The 12,142-nt window shown below is 36.5% G+C and overlaps 1 protein-coding gene across 4 annotated transcripts in view; it reads right to left on the bottom strand.

The window, feature by feature from the left end:
* cyth1b (cytohesin 1b) overlaps nucleotides 1-12,142 on the bottom strand; it is a 252,469-nt gene that overhangs the window by 19,740 nt on the left and 220,587 nt on the right. For 3 of the 4 annotated variants that reach the window (XM_063074558.1, XM_063074557.1, XM_063074559.1), the window contains exons 6-9: nucleotides 12,017-12,097; nucleotides 9,125-9,237; nucleotides 8,058-8,206; nucleotides 6,820-6,932 (exon numbers count right to left, since the gene is read on the bottom strand). In XM_063074558.1, coding sequence (XP_062930628.1) covers nucleotides 6,820-6,932; nucleotides 8,058-8,206; nucleotides 9,125-9,237; nucleotides 12,017-12,097 — 456 coding nt within the window. The remainder of the gene's footprint in view (nucleotides 1-6,819; nucleotides 6,933-8,057; nucleotides 8,207-9,124; nucleotides 9,238-12,016; nucleotides 12,098-12,142) is intronic. The other variant, XM_063074556.1, reaches the window with a different exon arrangement.

The following is a 12,142-nucleotide window of genomic DNA, read 5'->3' as shown; positions in this document are numbered from 1 at the left end:
CAATGGAATATACTGTCTTTACCATTTGTCAAGTTGCATCAACATCTAATATTCCCAAGTCGGTGGGAGGGGAAGCAGAATTTCATCCTAAGCAATTTTCTCTCCACTTGCCCAACCTAGGAAGGATATAGGTACTAGAGCTCTAATATAATGCATGTTTCCTTGGAGTGAATTGTTTATAATCTGATTGATGGATTAGGGATATAGAAGAGATTCTGTAGAAGCTGGAAATCTTGAGCAACACACTCAAAATGCTGGAGGGACTCAGCAGGTCAGATAGAATCAATGGTGGGAAATGAACAATTTCCCTCCATAGATACCACCTGACCTGCTGAGTTCCTCTGGCATTTTGTGCATGTTGATGGATTAGGGAACACTGTTTGTATCATGTGGCCTACACTGTTTGCTATTAGGCATTGACAAAGACCCTAAATTTGAATACAAAGTCCAGGTGACTGGTGTTCAAACTGGAAGAACTGTCCCACAAACATCAGTCTGCTATTCTCTTCTGCATCTTCTTTGCTTAATTGTGACTCAAATCATTCTAATAGGCATAGATTCACAAACAATTCAGCATGTTAAAACCTAGCATTCCCGAGGCACTATAAATCACCAGCAGCAGCATAATATGTAACCTCATGGTCCAGGGTATCCTTCACTCTACGATGACTACCAAACTCAGTGATCAAACCCATATCAATGAGGACTGCAGAAGTGCATGCTGGGAGCAGTGCCAGCATTACCCAAAGCTGAGGTGCCAACCTAATCAAGCAACCACAAAGGATTGGATGCATGCTCATCATCAAGCAATGAACAGTGCCTAGCAATCTCATGACCAATGGAACTGAAAGCTTGGCAAGCCTCTCGCTTCCAGTTGGAGATGGTCAGCCATACAGTTAATGAGAGGAAGAAGCTCCAGAGAATTGTCATTCTCAGTGACAGTGGCGCCCAGTATGAAAAGGCAATGCTGAAGTATTCTTAACCAGTTTTCACAAAAGTACCTCCTTCCAAGATCCAATTATAACAAAAAGCAGTCTACATCCAATTTAATTCACCCCATGATATCAAGTGACTCAAAGCACTGCATGTAGTCAAGCCTAAAGAACCAGACATTATCCCAGTCCTGGTTGTTAATGCACATGATGCATTTCACTGTATGTTTCAGTGTCAATGTGAAAAATAAATGAATCTGTACCTGAATCTAAAGACTTGTATTCCATAACAACGTGCCTCTAGCAAAGCAGTTCCGGTGAAATTACAAAAGGGGTTTCTATTCAATAACATGGAAAATTGTCTGTATATGTCCTGTACTTTAAAAAGCAGGACAAGACCAATCCAGCTAACTACTTACTGCCCAAACCAGACTCAGGTCAATCATCGGCCAAATGGTGGTCAACAGTGCTGTACTGGGCACTTACTCACCAATACCCCTGAAGAAGGGCCTTGTCCTGAAACGTTGACCATTTACTCTTTTCTATAGATGCTGTCTGACCCGCTGAATCCCTCCAGCATTTTGTGTGTGTTACTTTGGATTTCTAGCATCTGCACACTTTCCTGTATTTGTGATTCACCAATACCCTGCTTGGGTTTCACCAGGACCAACCACACCAATTCTCCCCACAACTTTGAACCAAGCTTAGTTCCACAGATGAATGCAATTGTCTTTGATCTCATGGCAGCTTTTGATCATCTTTGGCACCAAGAAGCCCCAAAGCTAAAGGTATTGGGCATGAAGGGGAAACACGCCAAACAGTCCTCGGCTCTACTATCCACAACTGCTACATTGGTGAAACTCCTTCTATCGAATCAGAAGTGGTGATGTTTCCTAATCATTGTACACTGCTAAATTCTATTCACATCTCCCCAGTAAACAAAGCAGACTATCCTCAATACTGCATGACCTAGACTGTATCCAGACAAGTTTGGTATGTTGCAAATAACATTACACCACAAAAATTCCAGACAGTGACTATTTCCAAAAAGCAGGCTCAATAACAGAGAGTCTAAACATCTCCCTTTGAAAGTTGCTGAAATTACCATTGCTTGGTTCTCCACCATTAAAACCTTAAGGGTCAATATAAACCTGAAAGCCAATTGGACAAGCACATAATACTGTGGTCACAATAACAGGCCAGAGGCCAAGTATCCTGCATCAAATGACTTACCCACTCATGTCCCAAAGAGTCTCCACTAGTTTAGAAAAGTCTTTGGCACCTATAAACAACTAGGGAGCATAAGACTCTTGCATAGTACCGTAGCAGCTTTATGTATTGCACTGTACTGCCGCCGCAAAAAATATTTCATGACATATGTGAGTGATGATAGAACTGATTTTGATATGCATCTCTATTGTGGACTGAGAGTGCGGGAAAAGGACAAGGAGAGGGGAATCATGATAGGGAAAAGGGGAAGGGAGTTGGCTGCACCCATGCCAACCCCCACAACTGACACTGCTCCTCCACCACCTGTCCCACACCTTTCCTGCCATGCTCCTCCCTCACCATTCCCAACGTCCTTTGCTCCTGCCAGATTTAGACTCACTCTCTACTCCACGTTGGCAAATACAGTACTGTGCAAAAGTCGACAATTTCAGCAAGGCTTGGTTCTACCACTGGACACTATATGAGGTCCATGAACAAGAAAGCTGACAGATTCAGATTTTCTGAATCTCAAGGTTAAGTTCAGTCTTTGAATGTTTGGCTGCACATGCACAGACATGGCAGCAGTTATGTGTGGAAACTCTGGTAATTGCCTTTATGCAACAATATCATGGAGACTGGCATACATGAAACACCCTTCACAACCTGTGTACATCCCAAAATGCTTTACAGATGATAGAGTTTTTTTTGTAGCATAGTCATTGTTGTAATGTAAGAAATGTAGCAGCCAATTTGCACATAGAAATATGATAATAATAATCTATTTATTTGATTACAGGATACATGTTCACCAGGACACTGGGGCAAATTCTCTGTTGTTCTTCCAAATACTGCATTATTTCAATTATGACCACCCTAAGTGACTGGCATTGGTTTAATTTTCCATATATAAAGCAGCATTTTTTGGACATTAAACATTTTTGTGCTTAACTTTCTGAAAGCTGGAACTCACTGGACTCAGAGACTACTAAATGAACTACTACTTTCATTTTATTTAGTATCCCTTCAGATTTAAAATAATATAAATAGAATTCTAATCATTTCTTTTGACTTAGGATTTTGACCATGTGTTCTAAATTAATTTATCATAATGAACATGAGATAATTTACACAGCATTAAAATAACTAATTATCTTGTTAATACTTCATTGAAAGGTAGAAAAGGAAATCTATAAGAATATAAGAAAGGACGTGCTGGTATTGGGGAAGGGGAGGGGCCAGAGGAGGTTCACAAGAATGGCAATAAAAAAGTTAACGTATGAAGAATGTTTGATGGCTCTGGGCCTGTACTCACTGCAGTGTCAAAGGAAGAGGGAGATTGCATTGAAATCTACTGAATATTGAAAGGCCTAGAGAGGGTGAACATGAAGATAATGTTTTCAGTAGTGGGGGAGTCTAGGATCAGAGGGCACAGCCTCAGAACAGAAGGAAGTTCCTTTAGAACAGATGAGCAGGAATTTCTTTAGCCAGAGGGGGTGAATATGTGGAATTCATTGCCACAGATGGCTATGAAGGTCAAGTCATTGGGTATATTTAAAGTGGAGGTTGATAGGTTCTTGAGTAGTCAGGGTGTCAAAGGTTACGGGAAGAAGGTAGGAGAATGAAGTTGTGAGGAATAGTAAATCAACCATGATGGAATGGTGGAGCAGACTCAATGGGACGAAGAGCCTAATTCTGCTCTCATGTCTTATAGTCTTATATTAAACTTTTAAATCTAAAATACAAATTACATTATTCAGAGCAATTTAGAGCTTTACAAGTGTCAATCAAACTTTTTTTTGAAATAATGAAGTTTGGCCACAAGGGGGATAGATAATAGACACTAGTATCAGAACATTACCTGGTTGATATCTAATATTTGCTTTTTAATTTTCTACTGAATGATTATGCTCACTGCCTATATTTAGCTTAACTTTCAGCTATTTGGATAATAAATTGTTTTATCGATGGAGTTCTGTTAAATTTAAGTTGGATCAATGATTGGAAATAACCAATGACTGGAAGCAAATAATTCACAGGTTGATTTTCTTTTTCACGTAATCAATGGTGCTTAATCTCAATATAGCTTCTATATGTTTTTTTTAAAACAAAGGCAATGTGGAATTGGCCATGTGGATTTTCACATTTCTCACCTTGAAGTACAATCTACAATCAAATCCAGGTACAGAAAATTAATAGCTTACATATTAAACCACTATGCAAATCAATCCCACCCTTTTGAGTTTCTTTTAATGAATTTCAATTCACTCATATCTGCATATAAAAAATGAAAAGATTAAAATTGCATCATAAATCTGTGATATATAGACACACAGGAATGATTATTATGGAATGAAACAGTTCTCAGGTGTACAGTGCATTAATGGCTACAATTTATTGAACCCAGATGTTAAGAACTCCAATTTACATAGCTAGATCTTATCACTAATTCAAATCATGCATTGCTTTAAATCTATGGGGGGGGGGGATTTACATCAGGTTGCTGGCCCTAAATACATAAGAAAGTAATAGCTTTACATTGCATTGAGCTTCTGAACTTAGTGGGCCCAAATTTCAGAGACAGAATAAAACAAACAGCTACTATTACATGCTTAGTGTAAGCAACATGAGCAGTTACTCCTGCAAAGGGTAAATGACTTTAGAATCAGAATAACCCATTTTAATTCTAAATCAGATTTGTGGAAATTATTCCAAATAATTATGGTCTGAAGATATACTCAAAGATGATTGGATGCTTGCAATAGTTTTAAGCATTAATTACCAGATGTGATATTAACAGAAATCACTTTGTGTTAGCACAGCTTTCCACTGTGTGCTGTTATAACACAGTCAGTAGTCTATCCTTATTTAATAGACTAATACCTTCATTAAATCAGAGTTCAGAGGAATAAAAAAAAATGCAACAGGCAATGATTCACTAAACTCTTTGTTTCATTTTTTAGATAAATTGGAAGAATACATTATGCAAAACTTCTATTTAATGGAGAAAATGACATTTCAAACCCTCAATTAATTACATGACATTTTCAAAATGGGCAAATGTATTTCAACTAAGACAACTTTCTTTGTAAATGCTTATCCTGACAAACCTGTGGCTTAATAATTGATTATTGTGAATAATTAAATAATCTTTCAATGCAATAAAATGTTAGGACCATTTTGGTGGTATTCGTAGCGCAGGATGTATTTGATTAGAAATGAGATTAAGCAGCAATGGACGTTGCATGGAGGAAGAACAATGCAGATAGAAATGGCTTTAATGAATGTCAATGCATTCTGAAGAATGAAGGATAATTACTGAACTGTTCAGCAAATTTCAAAACAAAATTGATCAGCAGGTTTTAATGGTTGAAGCCCTAGACCTTCAACTGCTAAAAATGTGCAATATAATTGGTCTCTTAGCATTTGTTAAATAAAGGGAAGAATCAACTAGCTTATAAATTTGACCTTAAATTCCCTTTAATACACTAGTCAACCTCCAGTGGCACTGTGGAAAGTGAAGGTTAATTCTAGGTAGGGAGGATTAAGGTGTATACATTTTAATCCAGAGCACACCATTCTCATTTTAAAGTCATACATTGTTATTTTATACAATATACTTCAATTCTGGTTACAGGTAAATGATAAAATGTACAGTATTTTTTTTAAAAAATGGAACTAAAATGCAATGGCATTCTATTTTAGAATTATTACAATTTTATATTTGCAACGACAATCAGTATTTCAGTTGGTTATAGCAATCCCTTTGCTACCACAGGAAATAAAACAGAATTCATTCAAACCACTTATCTACCAAAATTATTAGCTGTAAATGTTAAATCAGATTTTCACATAAAAAGGTATTAATATATTATTTTGGAAACTGGATTGAAAAATCCTTAAGAATCCACCAAGGAAAATTCCTCAAATTGCGTTCATGATAGACTGAATACTTAGCATATGTTTTTTAACATGATTGATATGAATAATCCTAAACCCATCAAAATTATTAGGAAGAAAATTTATAAATCACTAATTGTTTTTCATTTAATGAAATGGGGCTTAATACAAAAGGCATTTTGAGTACATTATTACATTTTTGTTTGAAGTATGTTGAGATTTGGATATGATTCACTGGGTATATTTAAAGTGGAGGTCAATAGATTTGTAATTAGTAACAAGGGTTACCAACCTGGGGTCCATGGACCCCTCGGTGTATGGTAGGGGTCTACGGCATAAAAAAAAGTGGTAACCCTTGGGTTACAGGGAGAAGGCAGGAGAATGGAGTTGAGAGGGATAATAAATCAGCCATGATGGAATGGCAGAGCAGTCTCAATGGGCTGAATGGCCTAATTCTGCTCATGTCCTATAGTTTTAAACGGTCAGGTTGAATTATACTAACATTTCAGGATTATACAGAAAACTTAAAACTTAATTTTTTTTAATGTTCATATATCCTTAAGCACCACCAACTTTCATATGTTCTGACTTGCTTTTACATTTAAGTTCTAATACTTAAAGAATTCAGTACCATTCTTCACTATAGTTTACCTTCTTAATGCTGTTTTCACAAAAATGTACTATAAATGTTTCACACTATAAAACTCAACTGACTTATTGTAGCGAAAATAATTATAATTATTTTCTGAAATATTTCCTGAAACTAAACCGAGCTAACTAACCTAGTTTGAGGAGCCAGCCCTCTCGATCTGGATTGAAGAATGTGTGGGTCAAGTCATTGCCATCATCTTCTGGAATTTTGAACGGTTCATTCTTAATACTTTCATACAGATTCTGTTAACAAACATAGGAATTAGGTACATTTTATTAATAACTATAATGTGGATCAAATATAAAATACAACCTTTTCCATATTTGTAAGTCTGTGAATTTTCAAGTTCCAGCCATCAAGGATTAGTTTACTTAGACTGCCACAAAGTCATTGTGGACCTGAATATTGCAAATCTTAATAACAAGGTCAGAAAAGTAACTCTCATCTCATGGTCAGGTGCAGAGTAGCTAAGTTAAGGATTGAAAGCCTAAAGTTAGAAAATTTAACAAAATAGAATTCAAATTAAATGAACAGTGAAAAAGGACAAAAAGACAAGAAATGAGCAACAGTATGTCATTTTCTTACTTTTATAGTGTTAAGATTTATACATTAAATTCTGTAGTTTAACTCCACTGTATTAAATATATTCTTTAATATTATTGCTATACTATTTTGCTCACTAATCAGTCAATATTAAAGAAACACATCAAGTATTTTTCTGGCTCTGTTTTTGAGGTTATGAAACCATAGCAGTTACTAATTCCACCTTTTAAAATCTATATATAGTACTACGCAAAAGTCTTAGGCACGTATATAGCTAGGGTGCCTAAGACTTTTGCACAATACTGTAGTAGTTTTATGTATTACATCGTACTGCTGCTGCAAAAGAAGACATGATAATAAGTTTACTTTGAACTTTCATGTGCGAGTGATCATAAACTCGATTCTGATATAGGTCTCTATTGTGGTCTGAGAGTGGGAAAAGGGAAGGAAGAGGTGAATCATGGTTGGAAAAAGGGGAAGGGAGAGGGGATGGAGCAGAAAGCACCAGAGAGATTCTGTAATGATCAGTAAACCAACTGTTTTTAATCAAAGGACCTTGCCTGGGGTTTCAAGGCTAGCTGTGTCTACATCCACGCCAATCCTAACCCTGGCACACACCCCTCACGCTGCCCTCCACCCTCGCCATTCCCACCATCATTTGCTTCCACTGGATTTACAAACTTGCGCTCCGCTCCATGTTGACAAATACAGTACTGTGCAAAAGTCTTAGCTATACATATGAGCCTAAGTACTTTTGCACAGTACTATACGTTACTCAATGCTGCCTCTGTCACACAAACACAGCAATAAATTGAAATACTCACACGTAGTAGTTCTTCAGGTAAGTCACCACCATCATTTATTCCTCTGTTCATCAGAATGAACCTCTCCACACTGGGTTTATCCTTAACATTTGGATTATGTAGACTAGTATTCAGCATGATAATCGCAAAAGATAACACATAGCAGGTATCTGCAGAGAAAACTGGACTTCAGTTTTGTACTTAAATTAAAAATACATATTAATATAATTAATATAACTAGGTAGATTAATATTTCAGTATGGACTAGAAGGGCTAAAGGGATTCTTTTCTGTGGTGTTGTGTTCTATGAGGACTCTAATATGTTTATGCAAAATTTGCAAAAATTAGTATGTTTTCAAATTGGTAAAATAAATGAATTGTTTCTGAAAGAAACATCTCCATATGTCACCCTGCCACTGTTCTCTCGAGGAACTACTGACACCGCCCCTTTCCTTGTCAACTTAAGTATATAGCATCACCATTGAGCGCATTAAGAAGGAACACCCATCATCAAGGAGCCCACTCCTCCCACCATGCTCTCTTCTCACTGCTACCATCAGGGAGGAGGCATAGGAGCCTCACTTCCCACACTACCAGGTTCAGGAACAGTTAATCCTTCAACCATCAGGCTCTTGAACCAAAGGGTTTAAAGTCACTTGCCCCAACACTGAAATGATTCCATAACCTACGGAATCACTTTTAAGGGCTCTACAACTTGTGTTCTCAATATTCAGTGCTTATGTATTATAATTTTTTTTTGGTTTTGCACATTTTGTTGCCTTTTGCATATCGGTTGTTTGTCCATATCTGTCGTGGGCATTTTTTTCATTTATGCGCAGTTCTTCATTGATTCTATTGTGATTATTTACTATGAATGTCCACAAGAAAATTAACCTCAGGGTAGTATATGGTGACATATATGTACTTTGATAAATAAATTTACTTTGAACTTTGAGAAATCAAATTAGTTTAACCAACACAATATTCAAATATTTATTCTAGAGCTCCACTGAAAATATTATTTTAGTTCAAAACATTTTATCATTGAATTAAATGTCTAAATCATACAAGGCACTGCTGTGGCTTACCAGTGGACTGAAAGACTCCAGGATTACAATGACAGTATCTCTGTGCAAAAGCTTCCATCATTCGGTCAATCTTCTGTGCCTCTCCAGGTAATCGGAAGCTCCACAAAAATTGCCTGATATTTTTATATCAGTTTAAAAAAAGTAAATAGCTAATATTCAGATTATAGATTCTAAATTTTAGTCGCAAGATAGAACCAACATGCATCACTGTATTAACAGCAACATTTCTATGAGGATAATGAGTGCCATATTTCAGAATACAAGGTGGTATATCATTTATCTAGTAATGGGTCTGGAGTGTCCTCCAAAGCTAAGAGAAAATCCATTCATTCAAAATATTTTTGGCTATACAAGACAAATTTTTATATTTATCTCATTGGGAAATTGTTCATCTTATTTCATACATACTACATAAATTTTGTACAATCTACCAGTGCATTTTATTTTAATGATATACTGAAGGAGCACTTAAATGAAAATAAACAGGACATTGAAGCATATACTAGTCAAGCAACCTGAACACTCTTACATTCTGCTCAAAGTTGTGCAGGAATTTCACAGATGTTTCATACTGTAGGCAACATATTTTCATACATTATGGAGTGAGACTTTTCAGCCCATAATGCATGTGCTAGCTCATGGTGCAACCCCTTTAATAAATTTCTCTGTAACCTCTTCTCCCCACGCTTATGCCAACTGCATCCAGATTCTACACCTCACCTACACAGTGGGGGCAATTTAAAATGGACAATTAACCTACCAACCTGCACGTCTTTTGGATACAGAGGAAATGGAGCACACAGTTGGCCGTGCAAGCTCCACACAAGTGACACCGGAGATCAGGGTCAAACAGAATTGATCAGAAGGTCAATTACCAGCTTCACTACATTACCTGACTTACCCTGTACTGCGTTTTCAGTCTGATATTCCTTCAGACGTTGGGGGGGGCGGGGGGAACAGAGAGGTGATAAATTGTGTATTCAACAGATCTAAGGACTGATGTATTTCAAACAGGCATTACTAGATAGGATTTAGAGATCTAATCTGACGAGTTGACATGAATGAGTATGAAACTGGAATAATTTAGACATCAACAGGAATACATGACCTACTTGTTCAATAGCTTATCTGCAGCCTAAACTAGTTAGGTAACTAGCGTCATTCTCCACACAACGGAAACTTCCAACGTCAGCTAAGGAACTTGGAGATCGCTAAAACTATTAGAACACAAGACGAAGGAGCAGAATTAGGCCATCTGGCCAATCAGGTCTGCTCTGCAATTTCATCATGGTTAACTAACTTATCCCTCTCCACTTTCTGGAAATGCAGCATGAAACCAATTAAGGCATTTAATTCCAAACAACCCAACTAATCTCCTTCCATGTTAAAAGAACAATGATGCCTCCCAAAATGATAAAATTTTGGATTTCTGTACCAATCTAATGGTACAGGATTATGCAACTCAAATTGTGCATCGATCTTCTTTGTGCATTCCGTTTCTACCACATATTATGAAATTAACCACAGCCATAGAATATAATCACATAATCATAATAAAATCAAGCCAGTACAGTTTAATTCTGATACTGTGATAAACCTATTAGAATATTGAAATGATAGATCAAACTAATGTAGTGCTTTCGGCTAAAAGGTAGTCACGTTTTGTAACAATATTTGGCTCCCTCTACATCCAGCAATTTACATACAGTAGATTTCGGTTAACTGATGCAGCCACTTATTAGGAACAACCATTAAAGAACAAAATCTAATCAAGAAAATAGCTGGGATTCCCTTTGTTTATTTCGGACACCATGCCACTTAATTGGGACAGGAGACTGTTGCCGAACAGTTTCCAACTAGCATCAGTTGTGTGCACTCATGTAGCCATTAGACACAAAACCCTGCTTAGAGCGAACAATTTTTAAATAGTGTCAGTTGAGTGTGTTTGTGTTCAAAAAGCAGTGATTTCTGTCATTGATGGTTAGTGAGAAATAAACAGTAAGACAATTCAGAACTGTTTTGCTCACTGCAGTTCCAAGCATTCAGGCTTGGAGATGCCAGAAATGGCCAAAAGTGAAAATGAAATTATTTCAATACTTCAGCAAGTTAGGAACAACAAAAAACAAAGGTATCAACAATCATCTTGTATATTACAACGAAAATAAAGGTTTGGAGGATGCAACGGTCAAAAGCATTGTATGAAATCAGTCCATTATCTGCACTAGGTGTCTGTGTAGTTCTTGTTCATTTACAATCAATAAAAGAACAGTAGCGCACACCGTTGAATTCCTCCATCGATAACTAATAGGAACTGATAGTTTTATAATAGTGGTAACATTGGTAGTGCTCTAATTTGTTCTGCATTTCATTTAAGCACATAATTTGTTACTCAGTTTATCTTATTTTTAAGTATATACCTTTTTAACTATTTCCATGAGACTTTGGCTAATTGGGACAGTAACAATTGCAGCAAAATATACTGGCCCTGTTGTGTCCCAATTAATTGGCATACTCCGTATTTTAAATAGCTATACTGGATTTTGCATTAAAAACTCTGTTTATTGACAACAGCTAACTGAGTTGTTAATTAGTTAGAAATTTATTTAGAGGTGCGTAATATGCTATAACATGCAATTGAATAACACAATCAAGCATATTTTAAGATTGATTTTAACTTGTATAAAGGGTTTGGACTAAAAATTCATTTGATAAACTTACCATCTATTTTAATCTTATAATCAGCCCACTGTCACTTCCTAGGCAACAGGCCACTATTGATGAGCAAAATATCTGCAAAGTACTTGAGGATTGAAAAAAAAAACAACAAATGCTGCTAGGCAGCCTAAATGCTAATAACATTTGTTTTTACATTTCATTACTAATCATTCTTACCGCAAAGCCTGCACCAGATTTAAGTCTGTGAATTCATGAAGCTCCACAAATGCATGAAGAACTTTGACATTGAATTCATCCCTGTAAGAGGTCAGAATGCAACATTTACAGAATATATGTTACATT

The sequence above is a fragment of the Mobula hypostoma genome, chromosome 22 (genome assembly GCF_963921235.1).
Source record: "Mobula hypostoma chromosome 22, sMobHyp1.1, whole genome shotgun sequence".
Classification (NCBI taxonomy): domain Eukaryota; kingdom Metazoa; phylum Chordata; class Chondrichthyes; order Myliobatiformes; family Myliobatidae; genus Mobula; species Mobula hypostoma.
The sequence above is the reverse complement of the archived record's forward strand: the minus strand, read 5'-3'. Positions and strand labels throughout refer to the sequence as shown.